General features: G+C 40.5%; 1 protein-coding gene across 2 annotated transcripts in view; it reads left to right on the top strand.

Annotated features, from left to right (window-relative positions):
* Nucleotides 1-26,893, top strand: part of prkcz (protein kinase C, zeta) — a 303,127-nt gene that overhangs the window by 210,618 nt on the left and 65,616 nt on the right. Inside the window, exons 15-17 of one of the 2 annotated variants that reach the window (XM_052039280.1) lie at nt 466-478; nt 3,621-3,687; nt 16,447-16,536. In XM_052039280.1, coding sequence (XP_051895240.1) covers nt 466-478; nt 3,621-3,687; nt 16,447-16,536 — 170 coding nt within the window. Of the gene's footprint in view, nt 1-465; nt 479-3,606; nt 3,688-16,446; nt 16,537-26,893 lie in introns of those variants that run through there. The other variant, XM_052039279.1, reaches the window with a different exon arrangement.

Genomic DNA, 26,893 nt, shown 5'->3' with positions numbered 1-26,893 from the left:
AGACTGAAGCATTCACAGCTCTATTCAGCCAGAAGTACCACGCAGATGATTGATCTCAGTTTCCTCCTGAGAACTCCACCATCCTATAAGCCTGACTGCAGCAAATTCAATTCACTCCATGTGATATCAAGAAATGGCTGAGTGCACTCAATACAGCAAAGGCTATGGGATCCACTGTAGTTATACTTGTACTCCAGAACTATCTGCACCTCTAACCATGCTGTTCCAGTACACTAGCAACACTGGCATCTACCTAATAATTTGAAAAATTGTCCAGGACAAATCAAATCTTGCTGCTTACTGCCCAATCAGTCTACTCTCAATCATTAGCAAAGTGATGGAAGGTATCATCAACAGTGCTGTCAAGAAACACTTATTCACCAATATCCTGCCTAGTTTGGGTCTTGCCATGGCCATTTAACTCCAGACATCATTGTTACTTTGGTCCAAACGTGCCTCAAAGAGCTGAACTCCAGAAGTGAGGGAGACTGATTGGCCTTGACATCAACGCAGCATTTCATTTAGTGTGGCATCAGGGGCCCTCACAAAACTGAAGCCAGTAATATGTCACACAAAGGAAGATGGTTGTAGTTCTTGGAGGTCAATTACTTGGTAACTACAGGAGATCCTCAGGATAGTATTGCAGGCCCAACCATCTTCAGCTGTTATCAATGACCTTCTTTCCATCACAAGTTCAGAAGTGAGGATATTCACTGATTGCAAAATGTTGAATCCCATTCACAGCATCTCAGCAAATGCAGTTGTTCATGCCTGCTGCAGGTGACATCTATGCTGCAGAAGAACCAGGTAATTACTGTCTCCAAGAGAGAGTCCAACCACCTACCCTTGGCATTCAATGACAAGGCAATCATTCAGTCCCCTTCCAACAACATCCCAGCGGTCAACACTGACTAAGAAACTCAAATGGCCAGCCACATACATACCTTGGCTACAAGACCAAATCAGAGGCTAGGTATCCTGTGGAAGTGACTTGTCTCCTGACATCCCAAGCCTTTGCAATATCTGCAAGGCAGAAGTAAGTAACTTGTTGGAATACTCTCGACTTGCCTGGATGAGTGAAGCTCCAGCAGCTTTCAAGAAGTTTCACACCATTCAGAACAATGCCGCCCCCTTGATTGGCAACCCAACAACCCTCCTAAACATTCATTTCTTTCACCATCAGCGCACAGTGTTTATCATCTCCAAAATGCCCTGTAGTAACTCATCCAGACTATTCTGATGACTCCTTCCAAACCCTGAATCTCCATCATCAAAAAAGACAAGGACAGCAGATACGTGAGAACATCACCACTAGCAGATTCTCCTCCAAGTTGCACATCATCCTGATGTGTAAATATATTGCCAGTCCGTTATTATAGGGTCTAAATCTTGGAATTCCCTACCAACAACACTTAGGGAGTACCTTTACCAGAAAGCCTGCAGCCATTCAGGAAGGCAGCTCACTGCTACCTTCTGAGGACCAATTAGGAAGGGGCAATGGGCCTTGCCAGGACCAGGTTCCAAAAAATGAATAATAAGTAAAATAGAGACACAAGATACTGCAGGTACTGGAATCTGGAGCAACAAACAATGTGCTGGAGGATCTCAGCAGGTCATGCAGCATCTGTGGGAGGAAAGAAATTTTTGACATTTCGGGTTGAAACCCTGCATCGGGACTGAGAGTGGAGAGGCAAGATGGCCAGCATAGAGGGGAGAAGGGGACTGGCGAGAGGATTCCAAGGGGATTGGTGGACTGAGGAGGGGTGTAAATGACACGCAGGTAGTGCCAGGTAGGGGAGGGGAAGGAGGGTGGAGTTGGAAGACTGTGGCAGGTGAATGATAGATGGGGGCAGACAAAGGAGGGGGGGGAACAACAGATGGAGCAAGGTTGGGGGAGGGGAGTGTGAAGATAGGAGACAGCTGCTGGAGGGAGTTAAGCAGGAACACAAAGCACTGCCAGAGCTAGATTTGGGTAAGTAAAGAAGGTGAGAATGGGAACCATTGAGGGAGAGGTGAAGAGAAGCTGGCCCTTCCCCCTCCTGGCTCCTTCCACCCACTTCACACACAGTTTCTCCCCACCCCCCATCCGGTTCTAACTGTCATTCACTGCTCCCTTAATGACTCCCATTCTCACCTCCTTTACTTACCCAAATCCAGCTCTGGCAGCGCTTTGTGTTCCTGCTGATCTCTCTCCAGCAGCTGTTTCCTATCTTCACACTTCCTTCCCCCCATCTTGCTTTATCTATTGTTTTTTTCCCTTCTTCCCCTCTCTTATCATTCACCTGCCACAGTCTTCCAACTCCAACCCTCCCTCCCCTCCCCTACCTGGCACTACCAGCCTGTCATCCTCAGTCCACCAATCCCTTCGGAATCTTCTCTTGCCATTCCCCTTCTCTCCATGCTGGCCATCTCACCTCTCTAGTCTCAGTCCTGATGCTGGATTTTGACCCGAAACGTCGACAATTTCTTTCCTCCCCAGATGCTGCGTGACCGGCTGCCTTCCTCCAGTACATTGTTGCTGAATAAGTAAAATAGGATGTGCTCAGTGAGACCCTTTCCTTGCACTCGCTGCTTTTTGCTGTACTTTGGATCAAGTGTCCTCCGATTTTGCTGCTGCAGTCATCCAATAAACCAGATTGTGAATGAGCAGTGACTGGTCCTCAGGCAGCAGACGCCATGGCCCTGCCAATAGGACCTTGGTCGCTATGATTGCAGAGGAATTTAAAAGCAGTTCATAACTGTTTTAAATAAATAAATAGATATAAGGTATTGAGAATAATAATCTTAAAATGCATTTAAGTGATTAAAAATTAATTAAAAATACTAAGGAGAATAAAAGCACTCTCCTTGCCTTTTTCAGTCAATGTTTGCAACCTCATTCAAACAAATGGGGCCCCGGCTACATACCTTGGGTATAACTGGGATAAAAATCGCTAGCGCATTTGCTCCTTAGCTTGGTACACTTGTTATTTGACCCTGGAAATCAGTGCTGAGTCTAATAGTGCTGAAAGGTCAGATAGGTTAAATCATCCCTGATTTTGGCACTGCAATGGATGAGTGCAGAGGTCTCTACCAAGCTAGCAGTAAAATGTAATATGTTTCAGTCTATATTTTTCTTTTATTGGTAAATATTTCAATTAAAGTTGATGTAGGATGTCAGTCTTGAAAATAAGCTGCCACTTCCTGTATGATTCCCATTGGCAACGAATTAGTTGCAAAAGTTGCTGCCCCACAAACCCCCACCCCAAAACAATATGCCTGCTGTCTGTTCTTAGAAGTGTCCCATGCTGGTACTGAATGTCACACGTCACCTTAGGAAATAGTTTTGTGTCGTGAGCTTCTTGTTGGGAACTGATTTGACAGCCAAGAAATTTGTATGGAACCAAGAAAACAAAAGGAGGAAATTTGATTCCAACAGTTGAAAGTCAAATTCTGAACTGAAGAATAGGATCTCTCTCATTAAATATATCTGAAGGAGAGAGGTGGGTTTAATCTAATGAAGTAAAATAAACATAAAATATTGAATACTATTTGATGGAAGAAATTATTGAGGACTGAAGGAAAATTAGCATCCATCATAATTCAACTTTTTTTTGATCCTTGTAGTCATTCTGGAGAAGGCCCATTCGAATCCCTAGATCACTTTCTGTAAAAGCAGCCAGTGTCCTGAAGGGATTTCTAAATAAGTAAGAGACTGGTTATTGAAACCATGATTTTAAAACAAGATGTCCATCGAAAGACAATAATGAGCTTTGAACAAAGAGAAGAAATGAGCTGTTGACATAATTGTTTTCATTACGTTCCAAGGCTACATTGCAAAATCATGATGGATTTTGATAAAGGAAGTAAAGAGAAAACTGTTTTCAATGACAGAGAGGTTGGTGACTAGGGGAAGTAGATTTCAGGTGGTTGGCAAGAGAACTTGATGTAACGTGAAGCAACTTCCTTTAAGCAGCAAGTGCCTGCAATCTATACAGTGCTCCCAGAAAGGGTGATGGAAACTGGTTCAGCAGTAATTTTCCAAGCAATTGGAATAACCTTGAACAAAAGTACAAGGTTAGTGGAAAAAAATCAGAGAATGGATCTTTCAAAGAGTTGGGCAGATACACAATGAAACTGAAGGAATCCCTACTGCACTGCAGCATTCAGTAGTTCCAAGGAAGGACAACATGTTTGGCAATACACAGGCAAATCACTTACTTTGACACTTAGAATGGAGTTGAGCCTGGAATAAGAATGTTATTAAGTGAGCCATATTGAAATGGGATAATACATCAAGAAGGAATGGGCATAAATTTGACCATGAGTTCACAAGTGAAAAGAAAATGGGTATGCTTACCTTTGTAAGATGACTTGCCCTGAAAGGTCAAAGAGAAAAGTCCTTCAGTTTATATTCACGTCTTATAAATTCCATTTGATGAAGCATTGTAACCAGTTATTGAAGTTCAGAGCATCTTCTTTATCTTAAGCTACATGAAAAGGAAGGGACAGCGGTAGTGGGAACAGTCAGATTTGAAATGGAGCTTTAGCATGAGATTCTGGTCCTGCTGATCTGTGGTTACTGAGGGAAGGGTTAGACCTTCAGTGGCTGAAAGAACAATTGTGTAATAATGGGTATTGAAATTGGGTGGTCAATGGATTGGGGGGAGTTGCTCAATCAATGATTGGTAGGTTGAGGAGGTGGAAAATGAGGTGACTGGTGGATTTGTGTACAAGTGGGTTATTGATGGGTGGGGGAATCGGGTCAGTTGAGGATTGCAAGCCTGGGGCGTGTATGGTACCATTGGGAGGGCATGAGTTGTGTGGCTTGAAGGAGCTCTGGAAGAAAATAACTTGAGGAAGTTGCATGAGTCAAGTTTCCCATGCTGGGCTGGGACCAATTCAGGAAAAAGCTTTTGAAAATTAGGCTTCAAAGGCACAACAAAAGTCTGCTGCTACAGTAATGGCATCTGGACTGTGTTCTGTTTTTTCTGAATGGAAATCCTGGAAGTGACATCCAGATGTTGGAGGCCATGACACCTGCTAGAAGTCCTCTGTGCTTTGCACATTAGATGCACAGAAGACTGCAGGACAAAAATTGCAAAAGCTGTGAATCTAAATCCTTGATTCTTTATTTTTTTATTTTTCCACAAAACCTTACTATGGCCCAATCTAACTTCTGTGCACCTATTTTCTCCAGCTAGTAATTAGTGAGACCTGGTAAACTGCTGTCATTTTATTTTGCTTTTAATTAGTGCTTTATGGTACAGAATTAAATTATAAATTAAAGATCCAAATTGAGAGTATACGAAATGAAGATATCTTTGTAAAAACATAACATTGACCAACCCAAACAAATTGGAAAGGATTATTCATAAATTAGCTATGCGACATATGACAACATGGCTCTGTTTCTGTTTTTGAAATGAATATTATTTTCAACATCAGATTAATGCATTTTCCAATTCAAATAGCAAAACTATATTTGCATCTTTATGGAAGCAATTTCTTTCCTTAAATTCAAGAATGTTTCCATAGTGTGCCATCTTCCCTTGGTATTCCATGAAACATTTTGCCTCAAATCAATTTGAGGCAAAATGACCACCAGAAGATAGGTTTACAATTTAAGCAACCATAAAAGTATAACCATAAGTAACCACATTGTAAGTTGAATGATTTTACACTCTGGGATCCAGTTTTTAAAACTTAATAGTTGTTCAGTTTGACTTCACTTCAAAGCACTTAACTGAAAACTTTGCCAGAATTATGGAAAGTGATTTGCATAAAAATCATTTGTTTTTATAACACTCGGCTTAAATTGATATTGTTTGGAAATAACTTTCAGGGTATAATATATCCTGAGCAAGCTGTACTGAACGGGAATTTGGTCTCTTAACATATGCTGGAAATATGTTCAAGAGACTGAGGGCACTAGCTTGTCTGCAGAGTGTGTGTTCCAAAGTCCTCTCCATTTAGACAAACTTACAACCCTCTCTCTTGGGAAACCTGTTTATCCTTTGTTAACCCTGTCAAAAACGTGTGGTTACATCCATAGTGGGTAGTTCTTAATAGCTGGAAAAATAACAAGGTTGCCAGCTTACCATGGTGTTCAAGAATTGGCTGCAATCCCACATTGAAAAAGAAGCTTTTAAAGTGAGATATAGAGCCACATCTGGATGTTCAGAGCTGTTTTCACCCCTCGGGACTATACATTCTTCCTCATTAATGCATACTCTTAATTAGAGGCTGGAATAGACCTGTATTCTGCTTGAAGCCAATAGATACTGTAAATCTTGCATACTTTGCTTACCAAATCACTCCAACTTCAGGTGATAACTTCTGTGGAGTGCTTTATATGACATGACTAGTTAAGGGGCAGCTCAGTTGAAGAATTCACCAAATTCAAGTTATACTTCCAACCTGTAATATTGTAAATGTCACAATTGGTGTTCTTTTTGCAATTGCATCTGCTCTTTTCCCTTGCCTGTCACTTAGTGCATAAATAGTGGATTTCACTACTAAGTACCCAGATAGAGGGATAAGTTAAAATGTAGCAATTGTATTTCCTTCCATGATTATTGCCAATCGAAATGGGTCAATGTGTCTCAATTTACCTTCATCAGTTTCCATATTGTGCTGAGATAGTGCTGTCTGACAGGGAGTTCCATGCTTAGCTTATCAATAAATAGAAGCTTGTGAAATGAACTGATGAATAAGCTGCAGTGAGTTCAGTTCTTATGGTGTATCCACTACCTAATGATACCTCTAGTATTCCTGGTTTGTGATATGTATCAATAGATTATGCTATCACCAAATCAGACCAAAAGTCAGTAATTTGTTTAGTATGGGAATTAGGTGCAGTAGCTATACTAGTAGTGGTTCTTGATAGTGGAAGGTAGGTGTAAACTTTGTGTTATTATTATTGTAAGTTAGGATATTCTGTTTAAAACTTAAAAAAGACTGAATAATAGAAAAAAGCAGTACAAACTATATTCTAAGTAGTAAATAAACAGATTAATTAATCCAAACTAGATATCAAGTAAATGGAGAACTAAACAAATTAAATATATAAATAAAGGTTTGATAGGAACAGCAGGCAAGTGATGTGTTTTAACTGCTACATCTGGGAATTGATCTCAAGCAACCACATAAGTAGTTTGTGTCTGCATCTTGAAGGTCTTTGGCTCATGGTTGTTGAGCTAGAGTTTGAGTTGCAGACACTGCAATACAAAGAAGGGGAGAGTTTGATCCAGAGGCAGTATTACCCCTTTAAACAGTAGCCTGGATTTGGACAGTACTCAGAGACAGAAGGACTGAATCAAGTCAAGTTTATGAGGGGCTCTGGTATACAGGAACCTGTACTTTTGGTTTATCCAACAAAGTACTTGCTGGCAGGACAGAAGTGAACAAAGACAGTAGGGTGGGTGGGCATCGTAACCATAGAGTTGTAGAGCAATACATCACAGACGCAGGCCCTTTGGCCCAACTAGTCCATGGTGCCCACCCAGCTAGTCCCTATGTTCATGATATGGGAGGCCTTGCAGAAAGGGATAGTAAAAATACGGGTGGCACGGTAGCGTAGCGGTTAGCGCGACGCTATTACAGCGCCAACGATCAGGGTTCGATTCCCGTCGCTGTCTGTAAGGAGTTTGTACATTCTCCCGTGTCTGTGTGGGTTTCTGCCGGGTACTTCAGCTTCCTCCCACATTCTAAAGATGTACAGGTAGGTTAATTTGGGGTTTAACATGGGCAGCTCGGACTCATTGGGCCGAAAGGGCCTGTTACCATGCTGTAAATAAAATTTTAAAAAAAGGAACAGTAGTGAAGGTTAAGACACATGGGATCTAAGGCAAGTTTGCTAATTGGATCCAAAATTAGCTTGTTGATGAAAGGCAAAGGGTGGTGATGGAATGTTACTTTTCTAATTGGAAGTCAATGACCAGAGGTGTACCACAGGGATTGGTGTTGGGATCCTTGTTGTTTGTGATGTATATCTATCAATGACTTGAATGTAAATATACGAGCAATGATTAGCAAGTTTGCAGATGATGCTAAAATAGGTGATGTGATAAATAATGAGGAAGGTTGTCTAAGGCTACAGCAGGATATAGTCAGGTGGAAAATTGGGCAGAGCATTGGCAGATGGAATTTACCCTACAAGTGCAAGGTGATGCATTTGGGGAAGTCATAGAGGGATAGAACATATACAGTAAATGGGAGGGCACAAAAGAATGTAGTTGAATTTGGGGATCTTGGGGTTCAAGTCCATAGTTCCCTGAAAACGCCAACACAGGTCGATAGGATGATGAAGTATGCATATGGCATGCTTGTCTTCATAGGTCGGGGCATAGAATATAAAAGTTGGGACATTATGTTAGAACTATACTAAATGCTGGTTAGATTGGACTTGGAGTATTTGGTGCAGTTCTGGTCACCACATTATGGAAATGATGTGGTTGTGCTAGAGAGAGTGCAGAGAAGATTCACCAGGATGTAGGATTTTAGTTATGGAAAGAAATTGGATAGGCTGGAGTGAAGGAGGCTGAGAGATGAACTCATGGAGCTATATAAAGTTATGAGGCACATACAGGGTAGATGGTCAGAATCCTTTTCCCATCAAATGCAAGAGGGCACTTGTTTAAAGTGAGGGGAAGGAGTTTTAAAGAGGATTTGAGGGCGGTAAAGTTTTTATTGTACAGAGTAGTTGATATCTGGAACTTACTGCCAAATGAGGTGCAATCAGATGCAGCAAGAGACATTTAGACAGGCACAAGAGATTCTGCAGATGCTGGAATCTGGAGCAGTACACACAATTCTGGAGAAACTCAGCAGGTCAGGCAGCATCTATGGAGGGGAAGATGTGCTTGGTGGTGGGATCCCATGTGTTGGGTGCAGAGGCTTGTGGGGTGATCGATGAGGACAAGGGGAATCCTGTCCCTGTTATGTCAGTGAGGGTGGGATGGGATGAGGGCAGACATATGGGAAATGGAGGAGATGTGGATAAGGGCTGCATTGATGGTAGTGGAAAGGAAACCTCGTTTACTGCAAAAAAGAGAACAACTCTGATGTCCTGGAATGGAAAGCCTCATCAGGGGAACAGATGAGGTGGAGGAACTGAGAAAAGGGGACAGCATCCTTACAAGTGACAGGGTGGGAAGAGGTGTAGTCAAGGTAACTGTGGGAGCCAGTGGGTTTGTAAAAGATGTCGGTGGTTAATCTGTCTCTGGAGGTGGAGACAGAGAGATCAAGAAAGGGGAGAGAGGTGTCGGAGATGGACCAAGTAAATTTGAGGGCAGGGTGGAAGTTGGAGGCAAGGTTGATGAAATTGACGAGCTTAGCAGGGGTGCTGGAAGGAGCCACAATGCAGTCATCATTGTAGTGGAGAAAGAGTTGCTTGCCCCAGTAGGCCCATTGTTTCTGCCTGCTCCTGCCCCATTGAACTTGTGTCCTCATATCGTGACTCCATTTTGTACCCCTTGGTCCAGTCCCTTCCCACCTACATCTGTGACACTTTGCATGCTCTCTGTCACTTCAAGTTTGTTCCCCAGCCCTAACCACCTCATTTTCACTATGGACGTTGAGACCTTGTACACTTCCATCCCCCATCAGGAAGGCCTTAAGGCTCTCCACTTCTTTCCTGACAACAGACCCAACCAGTTCCCCTCCACTGCCACACTCCTCCGTCTGGCAGAATGGTACTCACCCTCAACAACTTCTCTTTTGGCTCCTCCCATTTTCTCCAAACCAAAGGTGTAGCCATGGATACTTATATGGGCCCCAGCTATGTCTGCCTTTTTGTTGGCTACATGGAACAGCCCTTGTTCCATGCTCACAACAGTAACGCTTCCCAACTCTTTCTCCACTACATTGATGACTGCATTGGTGCTGCTTCCTGCACCCATGCTGAGCTCATCAATTTCATCAACTTTGCCTCCAACTTCCACCCTGCCCTCAAATTTACTTGGTCCATCTCCGACACCTCTCTCCCCTTTCTGGATCTCTCTGTCTCCATCTCCGGAGACAGATTAACCACCAACATCTTTTACAAACCCACTGACTCCCACAGTTACCTTGACTACACCTCTTCCCACCCTGTCACTTGCAAGGATGCTATCACCTTCTCTTAGTTCCTCCGCCTCCGCTGTTTCTTTTCCCATGATGAGGCTTTCCATTCCAGGACTTAAGAGATGTTCTCTTTTTTTCAGTAAACGAGGTTTCTCTTCCACCACCTTCAATTGGTATTGGTATTGGTTTATTATTGTCACTCATACCGAAGTACAGTAAAAAGCTTGTCTTACAAACCGGTCATACAGGTCAATTCATTACACAGTGCAGTTACATTGAGTTAGTAAAGAGTGCATTGATGTAGTACAGGTAAACAATAACAGTACAGAGTAAAGTGTCACAGCTACAGAGAAAGTGCAGTGCAATAAGGTGCAAGGTCACAACAAGATAGATCGTGAGGTCATAGTCCATCTCACTGTATAAGGGAACCGTTCAATAGTCTTATCACAGTGGGGTAGAAGCTGTCCTTAAGTCTGGTGGTATGTGCCCTCAGGCTCCTGTATCTTCTACCTGATGGAAGAGGAGAGAAGAGAGAATGTCCCGGGTGGGTGGGGTCTTTGATTATGCTGGCTGCTTCACCAAGACAGCGAGAGGTAAAGGCAGAGTGCAAGGAGGGGAGGCTGGTGTCCGTGATGCACTGGGCTGTGTCCACAACCCTCTGCAGCTTCTTGCGGTCCTGGGCGGAGCAGTTGCCGTACCAAGCCGTGATACATCCAGATAGGATGCTTTCTATGGTGCATCGCTAAAAGCTGGTGAGAGTCAAAGGGGACAAACCAAATTTCTTTAGCCTCCTGAGGAAGTAGAGATGCTGGTGAGCTTTCTTGGCCGTGGCATCAACGTGATTTGACCAGGACAGGCTGTTGGTGATGTTCACTCCCAGGAACTTGAAGTTCTCAACCCCCTCGACCTCAGCACCATTGATGTAGACAGGTGCATGTACACCGCCCCCTTTCCTGAAGTCAATGACCAGCTCTTTTGTTTTGTTGACATTGAGGGCAAGGTTGTTGTCATGACACCATTCCACTAAGCTCTCTATCTCCTTCCTGTACTCCGACTCATCGCTGTTTGAGATACAGCCTACAACGCTGGTATCATCTGCAAACTTGTAGATGGAGTTAGAGCAGAATCTGACCACACAGTCATGAGTGTATAGGGAGTAGAGCATGCAGCTCTCACCTCATTTCCCTCCCCCCCTCCCCCGACATAACAGGGACAGGGTTCCCCATCCTCACCTACCACCCCATGAGGCTCTGCATCCAACACATCATTCTCCACCACCTCCAACAGGATTCCACCATCAGGCACATCTTTCCACAGGGATCGCCCTCCGACTCCCTTGTCCACTCGTCCCTCCCCCACTGATTACCCTCTTGGCACTTATCCCTGCAACCGTGCAAAGTGCTAGACCTGTCCCTACACCTCCTCCCTCACTACCATTCAAGGCCCTAGACAGTCTTTCCAGATGAGGCACCGCTTCACCTGTGAATCCATGGAGGTCATTTATTACATCTGGTGCTCCCAGTGCGGCCTTCTCCATATCAGTGAGACCTGACACAGATTGGGTGACTGCTTCGTTGAGCCCCTTCACTCTGACTGCTGCAACAGCCAGGATCTCCTGGTGGTCAGCTACTTCAATTCCACTTCCCACTCCCATACTGATATGTCTAACCACGGCCTCCCCTACTGCCACGTTGAGGCCAAACGCAAGTTGGAGGAGCAACGCCTCATATTCCACCTTGGTAGTCTCCAGCCTGACAGCCTCAACATTGATTTCTCTAACTTCCGGTAACCCCTCCCCTCCTTTTCCCCCCCCCACCTCCTTATTTTACACTTTCCAACAAACCCCCCCCCCCTTTGTTTTCCCTCATTCAGGTGGCCCCCTCCCATCCCTTCTCTTTCCCCTCCCGTGTCCTCATGACCTGCCCATCTACTCCACATCTCCTTCCCTTTATTCCATGTCCTACCGGATTCCTCCTCCTTCAGCCCATTTTCTCTTCTGCCTACCACCTCTCAGCTTCTTGCATCACTCTCTTTCATCCCCCACCTACCTACCTTCCCCCTCTCACCTGGACTCATCTATCACCTGCCGGTTCGTGCTCCTGCCCCTCCCCCTACCTTTTTATTCTGGCCTCTGCCCTCTTTCCAGTCCTGATGAAGGATCTCAACCTGAATCATCGACTGTTTATTTCCCTTCATAGATGCTGCCTGATCTGCTGAGTTCCTCCAGCATTTTGTGTGTGTTACATTTAGACAGGCACTTGAATAAGTTAGGCATAGAAGGATACGGACCTATGGGCAAATGGGATTAGTGTCGAAGTGCAAAAAAATGGACTTACTGGACTGAAGGGTCCATTTTCAGTGCTGCACAATTCTAAGAATTTGTGACTTTAATGTGTTTGTGTTAGGGGACAGTGTAGTTAAGGGTTGGATACCATGCTCTGCAGTCACAGGCTTGGGTCTTGAAGGTTGTTTAGCTGGTGCTGGGATTAGGGATACCCAGGTTGGGGAGGAATTGGGTGGGAATGGTTTGAGGCATTACAGAAATATGGCTGCTAAGTGACCAAGGCTGGGAACTGAATATTCCAAGTACCGGTGCCTTAGAAGGATTGGGGAAAATGAAAAGGAAAGTGGGGTAGCTCCAATAATAAAGAATGATGATAGGACATTGATGAGGACTGATCTTGGCTCATATGTAAATCATGACGTAAAATTAGATGGGTGGAAAAATGAACGAACAAAGGGGAAAACATTGGTGGGAGTAGGTCTATAACGTCCCTAAAATGGCAATAATGTCAGACAGAGTATCAGCCAAGAAATAAAGTAGAACTTTAAATAAAGGGTAGTGCAACAGTGATGGAGATTTTAATCATTTGTAAAATAGATAAATTGGCAAAGACAGTCTTGAGGTCATGGTATGCAGTTGATCAGCTTCATAGAAGAATACATTGTAGACCAACCTAGAGAGGAGACTATTTAGCAGTAGTGAGGCAGATGAAACAAGGTTTTAGACTTAAAGACAGTTACGTAATTATAAAGAGAGAATTTGCTAACGTGGAGTCAAATTAATATAAATGTTATGATGGTAAACAAGCAAAGAAATGTAAAATAAAAATTCATAAGATACATACTATTGAAAAATAAAGATTTCAAGAAAAGAGATCAATCTATGACCAATAAGATTGAGCATGGTTCTGTGTTGAAAAAAGGCTTATAATGTTGTGAAGGGTAGTGATTGGCCTGAGGAGTGGAGAATTTTAAAAGCCAGCAAAAGATGACAAAGTTTGGTGAAGTGGGGAAAAACAGAATATCATGGAAACATTCAATCTATTGAGTCTGTACCAGCTTTGTGCAAGAGCAGTCCAGTTAGCCCCACTCCCCTGCCCTCTCCCCATAGCTTTGCAAATTTTTTCCTTACAGATACTCTAACATCTCCTTTTTGGACCATCCAATTGAATCTTCCTCTATTACTGTCGTTGGCAGTGCATTCCAGACCCTAACCACCCACTGTATAAAAACATTTTTCCTCTTGTTACTTCTGGTTCTTTTGCCATTTGCCTTCATTTTATGTCCCAAGTTTTCGACCCCGACTATAAATGGGAACATATTTTTCCTCTCTTTTTGCAAATTTAAATATGTTTAACTGATCTCTTCACATCTTCCTCTGTTCCAAGGAGAACAACTCCAGTTTCTCCAGTCTAAAGTCCCTCATCCCTGGAATTATTAAAAAAAATTCCTTTTTGCAGCCTCTCCAAAGCCTTCACGTTTTTTCTCGAGTGTGTTGCCTAGAACTGGACACAACATTGCAATTGCAGCCAAACCAGTATTTTATAAAGGTTTGTCATAATTCCCCTGCTTTTGTGTTTTATCACTCTATTTATAAAGCCTAGGATCCTGTTTACCTTTTAAACTACTTTCTCAATCTTCCCTGCCACTACATACGCATAAACCCAGACCTCTCTGTCTTTTCACCCCTTTTTAGCATTGTGCCTTCTATGTTACCTCTCGTGATTCATCTCACCAAAAAGTAAAATTCCATTTTACTCAGCATTAAGTTTCATTGCTACCTGTATGCCATTTCCACCAGCCTGTGTACATCTCCTTTAAGTGTATTAGTATCTTCTTCATGATTCACTGAACCTCCAAGTTATGTGTTATCTACAAATGCAAAAGTTGTGCCCTGTATATCAAGGTCCAAATCAGTAAATGTATATTAGGAAAAGTGATTGTTCTAGTACCAAGGCCTGGGAACTCCACTAAACGCTTCCTTCCAATCTGAAAAATCTTTGCTATTATTCTCTCCTTACTGTTACTTAGCTTATTTTCTATCTGTGCTGCTCCTGTCTCTTTTATTCCTTGACTTTCAATCTTGTTGATACCTTATCAAATTCCCTTTTGGAAGTCTGTAGATTCCACATTAACTACATTTACTTCATCAACCCTACAGGTCCTCCTCTGGTTACAGCAGAGCTCCATTCCTGGGAACTGTTTGTAACCTGAACAGTTCGCAAGTCAGAAATGCAGACACAAACCAAGTTCCCACATGGCAGAAGATGCCTGCAGCCCCACAGCAGCCAGCAAATCCATCGCACCAGTCTCCCAAATGCTTGTTTGTATGTACAGCTGTATACAAGTTGGGTGTTCGTAAGCTGGGGAGTACCTGTATCTGTTAGTTCATTAAACAAAACTGTATCAAGGTAGTTGGACACCACTTGCCTTTAACAATTCCATGCTGGCTTTCTCTAATCTATCCACACTTGTCCAAGAGAGTGCTAATTCTGCCCCTAATTATTATTTTCTGTATTTCCTCATCAGAGGAACTAACTGGGTTGATCCCTACACCATTTATTTTGACTAAGTGTGTAATAAGTGCAGTTTTCCAGCTCTCTGAACCAACAGGCGTTAGGAAAATTGTGGCCAGGGCTCTGCACTTCCTCCCTTCTCTCAGTCACCTCAGATGCATCCCATCTAGACCAGGCGACTTATCCACTTTAAGTGCAGTTAGCCTTTCCAATGTGTTCACATGCCTGTAGAATATTTGTGTTTTATATTTGCTACCAGTTGTCTTTCATGTTCTCTCTTTCTGTCAATTTTATTACTGCCCATCTGAACTATCTGTAATCAGCCTGGTTCTCCCTTGCATTGAGATAACATGGCATCTATCATGGGCTCTTTTTTCCTGCACGATTTTACGATCTTTTTGGTCATTGGGGAGACCGTGAGTGTAAGCACGCAAGGAATATAATAATTTGTTATTATCTGTGTGTGTAAAAAGGAAGAGTGCAGCAAAAGTAAACTTTAGTCTGTCAGAAGCTAAGACAGTGGAATTAATGGGAATAACAAAATGGTAATGATGTTAAACAAATATTTTGCAGCTGAGGTTCTTTCTATGAAGCCCTATGAAGCACCACTGATAACAGCCTTGCCGAAAACACTCGTCAACTATTACTCTTTAGTTCCTGCTACTAAGTCAATTTTGGATCCAATTTGCCACTCTGATTTGGATCCCATGGACTTTAACTTGTGGGATCTTGTGAAAAACTTTGCTAAAATAGTACCTGGGTTTCCAGAAGGCATTTGATTCAAAGGGGTGGAGGATTGGTTAACTGACAGGAATTGGTGAGTGGGGATAAATGGATGATTTTCTTATCTTATAATGACACAGAAGGAAGCCATTCAGCCCATCAGGTCCACGCCAATTCCCAGGGCGGCAATCCCATTAGTTTCATTCTCCCTCTTTATTCCCCTGTACCCTTGCAACAGTTCCCTCACACATGCCCATCAACTCCTCTTAGATTTTTTTTACCATTAACCTGCATTAAAGCATAACTTACAGTAGCCAATTAACTTAGCAGCATGTCTTTGGAATGTGGAAGGAAACGAGAGCATCCGGGGAAACCCACACGGTCACAGCGAGAAAATGCAAACTCCACAGACAGCACCTGAGGTTACTTCTGGAATGAAAGGGTTGTCTTTATATGGACAACTCTAACTGCTCCTATTTATTGGGTTGATTTCTAAAACAGCTGGAATCTTAAGGGGATTAAGCTGGAATCTTAAGGGGACTACTGACCAATGAGCATTACAAATTAAGATTTTTGAATAAAAATATAAATTGTAATGACGGGTAAGTTGTATTTTGATAAAACTCTGAAATAATTCATGTATTTAAAACAACATTGCTCAAAGTGAATAGTTGTATCAACAGGAGCAACGAGTTCATATATCAGAATGAAGCTGCACAAATTGTAATGAATATCTGTTGTACAGGATAAAGTTAAAATCTGAATCCAAGGATTTTAGCTGTTTAAATGTTAGAGCGTTTATATCTTTGGAATGGATTTGCAATATGTTCTGATTATCTTTGACTGGACAGTACAATAGATTTTTTTTAATTGTTCACAGGATCCTAAAGAGCGACTCGGGTGTCAATCACAGACTGGATTTACTGACATCCAGACTCATACCTTTTTCCGCAGCATAGACTGGGATCTGGTGAGTAATAAATCTTTTGGCAGGCTGTCAATCATTTGTTATTCTTGATGGACAGATACCCTCGCAGATGCCAAGCCCTGCTTTTTGGAGATAATAAAAGAACCTCTATTATTATATCCTTGTTCACTATAGAAAAGGCACATTACTCTGGTGTAATTGATTTATGAGGGAATAATAATAATCTGATAATAACCTGAATCATGTCGTGCTTACTTTTGTGGACTATTAATGGTAATATAGCCATTAACTTAAATAACTATGACCAAAAATTAAATTAAGATTATATTACTGCATTTTATCCAGTAATACTGGACTAAGAACTAGACAGGTAGGTTTTATTTCTGGGTATGTACATATAGTTGAATAATGCACTCAAATGTTTCCCCACAAAACCACTCTCTTCCCCACAAAACTATTAATTTGAATACAAGCCTTTTTTTAATTGGGGAACGGAAAATAAACAGGCGCAACAGTGGAATTTGCACATTGCAGTTCTGTGTTGTTTATCCTTGACACGATGACCATCTCAGTGCACTCTTGGTATCAGTGAAAGCAAAAAGATGGGAGAATTCCTTCAGTATAAATGGGTTAGTCAGTTAAATATTATAATTAAATATAGTTATAATATCCTCTCAATCAAACTTTTTAACAAACTTTGGGAAATCTAGCGGCTAATCACAATCGAAAAGGCTTTGAACCAAGAAGGAGGTGCCTTTATATCAGTGCTTCTGGACCAGAGGAACAGGAAGATATTTTCTGGGTCTGATAACCATCAATAAACCTGACTTCTCCAACCCCACATCTGTGAACTGACTTCCCCTCATCCCCCACCACTACCATCTGCCTCCCCCTGCCATGAACACTATTGGCTCCCTCAAACAATTACTATCTGCTCCCCATCAACCTGCCATCTGTTTTCCCCAACCCCACCATCTGTTCTTTCTCCTGTCCTCCACCCCATCCCAACCTACCCTCTGCAATCTGGATCCTCTTCTGCGTGATCCAAATTCCCCTGCCACAATCTCTCTCTCTCTCTCTCTCTCTCTCTCTTTTTTCCCACTGCACCCCCCCCCCCCCCCCCCCCCCCACCACTCCACCTACCTGGCATTGTAGGTGTCAATCTTTTGAATTGACTTCTGGCTGAAAGGTGTCCATGGTGTCACAGGTTGCTTGTAGGTGGGAAGACCACAATAACAAACCACCTCCTACTATTTACCCCACAATCCTAAACCCCCCTCCAATTCCAACCTTAATGCCCTGGCCTTACTTCCATACTAAACTCACCTGCAGCCTAAAATCAAGATTAATCTATCAGCTGAGATAGCTGCTTCGCTCCAGTTCTGGAATAGGTTTAGTGGGAAGTGCATTTACACCTTTCATGTGGATTGTTTTAAGATCTTCATGTTGCTGTTAAAGAGAAGACATTTCTATTTGTGAATTATTTTTAACCAGTGTTATTAATCTGAAAGCCACAGGAATTAGAATACTGCTGCTGTTCTAATGAATATAACAGTTGGAGCTAGTACTTGTTGAGAGGAGAATGACCTGCTTAGAGATTAGTGTACCGAGAAAGTATTGCTGTTGTAGATTTTCCTTCATACTTCAGCTACATTAGGTAAGGCAGAACATTGTCACCTTCAGATAATAATATAGTTGTCAAGAGCTTAACGGGAGCATGATGGCAACGGCACCAATTCAGTTAGTATTGTGAGGGACACCAGATAATGATTTGGGAATCATTTGCCCTTAGTAAGTTAAAGTGACTTCTCTATCTTTTCCACCTCCAATATAAGTAATGTCTAACCAAGTATTTTTCAAATAAAAAATGGAAAACCAAGAAAAAAAAGCCATATCTTCAACTACAAAAGAGAAGGAGAGAAGACGGGATAAACATAAGTAATATCATACTTGAATTTTAAAGATTTTAGACTGAGGAAGGTAAAATGCTGGACAATTTTGATATCCTGGAAATGAATGGGAAATGGTACAAAAATCCTCAACAGAGAGGACACAGGAAACATGGGTGATACATTTGGACCTAATAGTACAACAAAATAAAACTCCTGAAGAGCTATGGTTTATGATAATTTCATAACTTAGTGAAAGAGCTTTCTACTCTTGGTGAATATCTCAGCATTAGCTATTGAATAATGAGAGCTTTCAATGCCATACTGCCAAAAGATACTTTAAATAAAAATAGGCTTTTTTGGCATCCTTTGAGTTTTAACTTATTTTGTTCCTGAAAGAATATTTTCACCTTGATTTTTAATGCATGAATGACTTAGTTTACATTACAAATTCTCAGTAGGATACCTTCATTCCTGGTTCACATGTTTCCTTCTGAAGGACATATCAATCCATGTATGCACACTCTGCTATTCCCTGCATCAGGGTATCAGCAGGAGGTGGTTTGTGAAAGCTAACTGCCATAGCAACAAATAGATTGCCAGGGTATAAGCCATATGAGTAGAATCCATGCCTGCTTTACGCTGCAGCATCTCTCACTTCAACTTAATGCGGAACCTACCCTTCCAGGGTGTGTGTTCGGTCTGGGGTACTTTTGGAAGGTAGAATTCAGTCTGGTCATACTGTGATTGGAAGGAAGGTTCGAGTGAATGCTGAGTTCATTTTGGAATCCAACTGATTGTGTAAATGAGGTACTGAATGTCCCAATCTGTCACAGTGTCACTTGAGGAATCTTTGTGGATGGCCTGGTTGTATCATGTCAGTGTTTGCATGGCTTACTTTTCTTTGAGCTGCTCAGGATTCTGAGGTTTAGATTATCTTTTGGGCTGATACTGTAAATGATGAGATTTACAATTCAGCCTCCTAAAATTATGTTGTGTATTGATAAAGCACTTTATAGAAGCTGATATGGCACTTTATATACCAAAATGAGATGCTATTTGTTCAATGCTAATCTGCAAAAAAAAACTCCCAGTTATTTGTAAAAAAAACATATATTTTTGTACAGAATAAATAAGTACAAAGGATGGAATTGGAAGAAAGATTGCATTACAATTGCAGGAAACTATCCTTTCTGCTGCGTTTCTTATGAAATCTTGCAACACGAAGGCCATTTGGCCTGTCACATCTGTGCTGGTTCTTTGCATCTGGCTGAGCTCCACATCCCTACTTATTGTCCATAAATTCCATATCTACAACTACATTTTAAAATTATTTATGGAATCAGATTTGATCCCAATTTGAATGAAAGCTAACCCACTAGTTTCCCCACAGAATCTTTTTCCCAATGATTTTTATTCTTGTAAATTCTAGTTATTAACCCACCTTGCAATAGGAAATGGTTTCTCAATATCTCTCATCTTGAAAATGTTTTGTGGGTATCCTCTTACCTGTCCCTGTTCCAAGGAGAAAAGCCATAACTTCAAGTCCTAATTTCACCAGGTTCTCTCTCTAACTTTTTGTTCATCCATGGTATCAGTCTTGTAGGCTTCCTGCAGTATCTGCACATTCTACTCCCTTTACACTTTTCCTGTAGTGTCCACAATTCTCCAGCTGAGGTCCAACCACTGAATAGTAAGTACCAGCATGATCACTTTGCTTTTTTATTTCCATTCCTCTGTTTAGAAATTCAAACAATGCATACATTTTTTTAATTAGCTTATGAATTTGCTCTACTCAGGACTTGTTCCTGAAATAATCTCTGACTAGACCAAGTATGTTCACTGATAATGTTTTATGCAAAGTGCAAATCTGCAAAGCATCAAAAGTAGGCTAGAAAATTTAGGGTTTTATTAGAGCTTGTCTTCTGGAATTTAAAGCTTTAAAGCAGTCTTACTACTGTAATTTTTGGTTTGCATTGGAAGCACCTGTGGCTTTAGTTTAATATAGGAAAATAAGGGGAGTGAAGGTTTTGGTTTTTAATTGGCACGATCAGGATCAGCATAGCAACTTTTGACAGATGCTTTGGAGTCTCTCTTGCTTCAAACCGTAGTTATTCCTTGTTTTTCATTGGCATCTAATTTTCAATTAGAATATTGTAATGTAGCTCTCTATTAAAAGTGAAGTTAACAAAGTGTCAAAATATTTTTCATTTCAAGGTAAGTTGATATTCAGTAGTGTTTCTTATGGACAAATTTGCAACATCAAAAAAAGCAAATTATTATCAAAATTAAGTCAGGCAACCTGTAATGAATCCTGGCTGTAAAAGCTTTCAGAATTCCATGTTGTTATTCTGCTTAGCTCTGCTTCTTTAACCCCATTTTGCTTGTGATGTTAACTAAGGTGAAAAAATGTAGTTCCTACATCATGGAGACTAGTTTGAGTGGAGTGGCTGGTGTAGAACTAAATACATAAACAATATTATTATAGTTGATTAAGTGGTACTTAAGAGCACTTGACCCGGAGAGCACAGTGCCAGTCACAGAGGTTAGGACCTTGTTCGGACTGATGTTATGAACCAGACATAAGGAGAAGGCTTTGTACAAAAGAAGCATGCAAAAAGTATAGAAAGGGAGGATTTTGTACTTCAGGTGAGGAGACCAGAATATACCTGGAGTAGAGAAGCTAGATCCAGAATTGCCTCAAGACACAGGAAGCTTAAATTGAGAATTAATCCAGAAGCAGGCTAACTATGCAACTGCAAATACCTATGACTATTAAACTGTTACAGAGATGTGTGTAAAATTTCATTCTATTTTAAACATAGATTGAACAAAAGATAAAATCATTACTCCACGTTATTACTGATAACAATAATACAATGTAAAAATAATGTCAGTTTCTACCAGTGACTGTGAGCAGTGATCTATACCTTGGATCTAAGTTTAAAGAAAAATCAAATGATTGGTGCACAGTTGTCATTAAAGGAATAATGGTCATAAGATTATCTTTATTCAATGGTAGATCGACGGTCTGATTTTAGTGATGATATAGCCAGGGGTCAGGTGAAATTGTGGGAAGTCTTGTCTAAGGATGTCCTGTGATGGGGGAAACAGTTCATTTCCATCAAATCCCCCCAATGCATTTTTAATCAATTGTAATTTCAGCCAAATCCAGATTTTGCTAGTAAATGTCAACAACTCAAGTAATTCTGTGCAGTGTCATCAAACATGAACGTCCTGAACGCAACAGCAAAGGCTTTAACTTTCAATACACTCTGCTGCTAATGCGGTAGAGATGGATCTTGCTGAATTGACCAGCATTTACACTGAGGATTTTTCTCAGATCCAGCACCCGGGTTGGACCTGACACAGTTTCGTTAGCTCATTGATTTCAAAGGAGATAGTGGGGCTGTGGGAAAATAAGATAAGGTGCATTAAGGTTTGCTTTAATTCTTTGTAGTTTTGTTTAGTATCTATTATTTAATTGTTCTAGTTTATTTTTAAATATATTTTCTTTTATTTTTACAATTCTTTATTCTATTTTTAATATCTTTTACATGTTTTTGAATGTCAGAGGCAGTCAGAAACATTTAAAACCATGATAGCCTAGTCATAATTCTCATTATCAGTCCATTATGTAGTTTGAAGCTTTACTGTCACTTGGACTCCACACCTGTGTTCACCTCTGGGATGCTTCACTCCAGTAAAATAGGTCCTCTGTATCTGGAAGTTCAGAAGAATACCGGTTGTGAGAGGCAGGCAAAAACTAGGCCATTTTGTTCATTAATACTGTTTACACTATTTTCCACCTCTGTGGAATTGCAAATGTTTTCACACAAATGCTACTCAGCAGATGTTTAAAATGCCACCGAAATATTTCAATTTCTCTTAAACCACCTCCAGTTTATCAATCTTTCACACTGCAGGATTTCAATATTCACACTGATGTTCTGATTTTGTAGCCCACCATCTGTTGCAGCATTCTTCTGCCTTGATGTATCTATTACAACTTAGTTATACCCATTGTCCCCCTTAAATTTCAATATCTTCCTATCCCACACTCATGCACCAAACTAAAAGGTCATCTCATAATCTCTAGAATTGCCTGAGACAGCTTTTTAGTGAAAGGCATTAATGTTTGCATTATCCTATTCATCTGTGTTTTTTAAAAAAAATGATTATGATCTTTCTGAGCAAAATTGCCAGCTTTTAATTGAAAGATCCAGGCCATTATATAATTTTTTTGTAATAGTCCTTTTAGATGAGGGAAAAATAAACAAGAATAGTCAGAAGGTTTTGATCCATGAATTAATTTGGCAATATAGCCATTTATTTATTTTCTGTTGTAAGAGCAGGAAATCAGCTAACAAAGAATGTATTTTATTCATAATATTGAAAAACACTTAATTGATCTTTATACTAATTTAATCAATGTGACAAAAAGCACTATTTTTCTTGTACTTCTACTTTAAGTTGATAAAATTGTTTCTGTTGTTGCAATACTAGATGTAAGCACTAATTAATTAAAATATTAATGAAATCATTTATTATGTTGCTTCCTTTTCAGTAATTTTCACACCATTACGCTTGATGTCATACTTGATGAATGTTCACTAACAGTGAGGTTAATCCTATGAATATTAATAAAGGTCCTATGGAGTTAATTTCACATTAATCATCTTTTTGGCTGCTTTCAGTTATTGGGTAAAGGTAAATTCTATAGACTCAGTATCTGGAGAAAGTGACTTCTGCTAGTGTTGAATTTCCTCCCCGTCTAAATAACTTAACTCTATAGTTGCGGCACTCTTATGTTTCCTTCTCTTCCCTTCCTGAGCCAGTGTCCCTGAGGTCAATTATTGTATGTTAACTGGGATAAGTTCATTCAGTGCAAATGGAGCATTGAATCTGTGGCATTCTAGAGCACAAGTTTGTCCACCAGGTCTATGAAAGGAGCATAATGCCTAAATGAGTAAAGTTATTTCCTGCAACTTCCCTGATGGCTCAATGAATTTTGGATAGAATAATAAAGCAAAGTTGTTATAGTTCAGCAAGGTTATGCAGAGTCAGCTGAGCTGAGCTGATAACACTCGGAATATCCCAAATTCAGTGTCAGTTTCTACTGGGTTGACTGACCTTAATCAAAGTTGCAGAAACAATATTTTATTTTCAGTGTCCATTGCTTAGTTTTATTCCCTTGCAAACAATGTTTTTATAGTTAATTATGCTGATGCATGAAGGTGACTGCAGATCGTGTCTACCACAGTTGACAAAATCCTAACACATTTGACTTTTAATTTGCAAATTAGCAAACTTAATAAACAAGCTTCTTAATCCTGTATAATCTAAACAATTTTCTGCAGGCTTTTACCAAAAAGTAATAGAAGCCAAAGCTAGTTAAACAAAATGCCCTCCTTGCTTGGAGCTCATGAAAACTGTGAGTCATTTTAAAGAAGGAGGTGGGAGGGAAATGGAATGGTTTAAGAAGCTTAGAAAAAGAAGGATTTTATTTTGAAGTTGACGCATTAAAGGAGAGTTAGCCAATGTAGATTGGTAAGGGCAAGAGTGATGAGGGAGTGTGATGAGGAAAATGTTTATAAAAACTGTAAGGCTGATCAGGAGGGCATGAGAATCGTTGGGTCTGGTCTGCACACTGCAACATTTTGGAGCGCATACTGGTTTTTTTTGGTAATGAACTATGTATTTGTAACCTTTATGCTAGGTGAATAATCAGGAAAAGAAATAAGCTGCACACTCAAGATTGATAAACCTGTATTAATAGCAATGCATTGAAATTTGATATGTACTGCATGGCCTATTATTTTACAGCATCTTCCTGTGCATTGCAGTTAGAAGATCATGAAGAGAGATTATAGTAATTCATGTACCGAATTATGGGCATGATTTGTCATACCAGACCATCCCTAACTGCTGTTGAAACAGCCTTCATGAACTGCTAATTCCTTGTGGTGTAGGTACTCCTTAAGTTAAGTTGGGAGGTTCAGGATTTTGACTCGGCTGTGATGAAAGAGAATGAAGTTTTCCAAGTCAGGGTGATGTGCGACTGGGATGGAAAGTTGATGCTGTTCCCATGGCCCTTCTACCCTTGGCAGAGGTCATAGTTTTGAGAGGTGCTGTAGAAGAAACTTGAGCTAGTTGCAATGATCCATTTTGTAAAGGATGCATTGCAGCCACACTGGGCTTCTTTGCCCTAGTTTTGATATTGGTCTGGTTAGGTTTATGGAGTCTTTCATGTTGGAGCGGATTATTGAGTGATGTGTACATTAGTTATTAATCTTGTCTTAAATGTTGCCCAGCTGTTTCTGCATGCAGACATAGACTGCTTTGAATAGTTTTGAATGGAACTGGGGAATGTGAAATCATTGGCATACACATCTATTTCTGACCTTATGATGCAAAGAAGGCCAGTGATGACAATAATTGGGCCCAAGACATTGTCCTGAGGAAGTATAGTGAAACAAAATGATTGGTCTCCACCAATAAGAACTATCTTCCTTGGTGCTATGTATTACTCTGGCCAGTAAAGAGTTTTCAGTTTGATTTCTGTTGACTCAATTTTTTACTAAACCTCTTTAATGCCAAAATCAGTCAAATGCTGTCTAGATGTTAAGGCAGTTACTCTATTTTCTCTTCTGGAATTTATCTCTAATTTCCATATTTGAAGTAATGCTGCACTCAGATTTGGAGTCGAGTATTGCCAGTGGAATCCAAATTAGCCATCAGTGATCAGATTATTAGTGAATAAAAGAAAGTAAGCAAAATCTTGCATTTGTATAGCACTTTTCACAGCTAATTCATACTAATGTTTTAAACGAATTAAGTTAATTTTGAAGTGAAAGCACTATTGTAACACTGGAAAACAACAGGCAAGGGAGAACAGTGGGTGGTAATCATTAGGTTTCCTTGCCCATGTTTGACCTAATCCCATGAGTTTTCATGGGGTACAGAGCACTCTGGGTTACATCCTCCCAACTACACGCCACTGAAATAATAACAATGCCGGGTCTGGCCTGTCGGCCAGATCAGATAAATCTAGGGATCAAGGAATCTGAAATGTTGGCTGCAAAATATGATTCTGAGTGTGCCTGATTTGCTGTTGTTTGAATAGCCTGTGGGACAGTCCTTCCAAATTAAGCCCAGTCCTTACATGTATGTGAAGAATACTTTACAGTCTTGACTGTGCTGAGTGTGATTTATTGTGTCCAACTCTGGAGCCTACGCAGATGCCAGATGGTCTGTCCTGTTGTATTTCAGAGGGTAGTTAAGGGCCAACCAAATTGATGTGGACCTGGAGCCACGTATTGGCCATTCTGGGCAAGGACAACAGTTTTCTTTTCCCTAAAGGATACTTGTGAACCGGAGCGATTTTGGGCAAGGTCAGTAGTTTGTGGCCACCATTACTGTTGCCATCTTCTTATTCCAGATTATTTATCTCACTAAATTTAACTTCCCTCATGCAAAGGTCATTACCCCAAATCTCTTGACTAATAACAGAAGGACCATATTGCTGTGTTCTTTGTTGCTCTTGCATAGCCTTGGGAGATCAACCCAGAGTATCAGACAAACATACTTCTGACAAAATTGCTGTCAGGAAATAACTACCAAGCTCATCAAACCTGCCAACATCATACAATGGATGGATCACTGTTTTGGTAAGGATTGAGGCATACTGGATAATAATGGGAAGTAAAGAGAAAGTTATCTTTTTTAAAACAAAATACTACCTGAACGAGAACTGGATAAATTATTTTCTGATTTATGAATGCATTTAATGTATCTACTTGTGCATGTCATTAAACAGCTTATGAATTATCCAGCACCCGAAATGAAAATTGGCTTCTTTGTAATTGGAAAGATGGTCATACGAAAGATGTTGGTCTGCTGCAAAAGTACTAATTGTGCTTCCTTTAATTTTGAGGCAATTCCGAGGGCTATAATTTGGTTTCCATTAACTTTTTCTCCATCTGTAGGGGAATCAAAGATGATTCTCTGCATGATAACTCAGTGTACAGAAAAGTACATTTAACCTGTTTTGAGGGAAACATGCTGTGAACTTTTTCCTCTAAATTAGAACACTTTTCAATTAATTGTGGCAAAATGGTCATGTTGAACTCCTGTTCCTTATAATTATGTCGTATTCCTAAAGGCATTATTTTATGTGCAAGATTTCTTCTTTTTAATTTTATTGTCAGAACAATGCTCTTGAATTCTCAACTTAACAAGAGTTTAAAGTTTTAACATAGTTGGAGATTAACACCTTCATATGTAATATGTAGCTTTTTAGGTGTAATATGTATATTGCTTTAAATAAAATAATTTGGAGCTCAGGAACAAATGTTAGTTTAAAACTGCTGCTTTGACATATATGCAAGATTACCTAGACAGTTTATCCCAGTGCTGCTGATGTCTGGCTATCAATTATGTTTTCATTCAACAGGATGTGTGCATTTTGATTGCAAGGTTGAGATTTTTTCCCTGATGGCTATGTGGCA

Source organism: Pristis pectinata, chromosome 26, assembly GCF_009764475.1.
Source record: "Pristis pectinata isolate sPriPec2 chromosome 26, sPriPec2.1.pri, whole genome shotgun sequence".
NCBI classification, from domain to species: Eukaryota; Metazoa; Chordata; class Chondrichthyes; order Rhinopristiformes; family Pristidae; genus Pristis; species Pristis pectinata.
The sequence above is the reverse complement of the archived record's forward strand: the minus strand, read 5'-3'. Positions and strand labels throughout refer to the sequence as shown.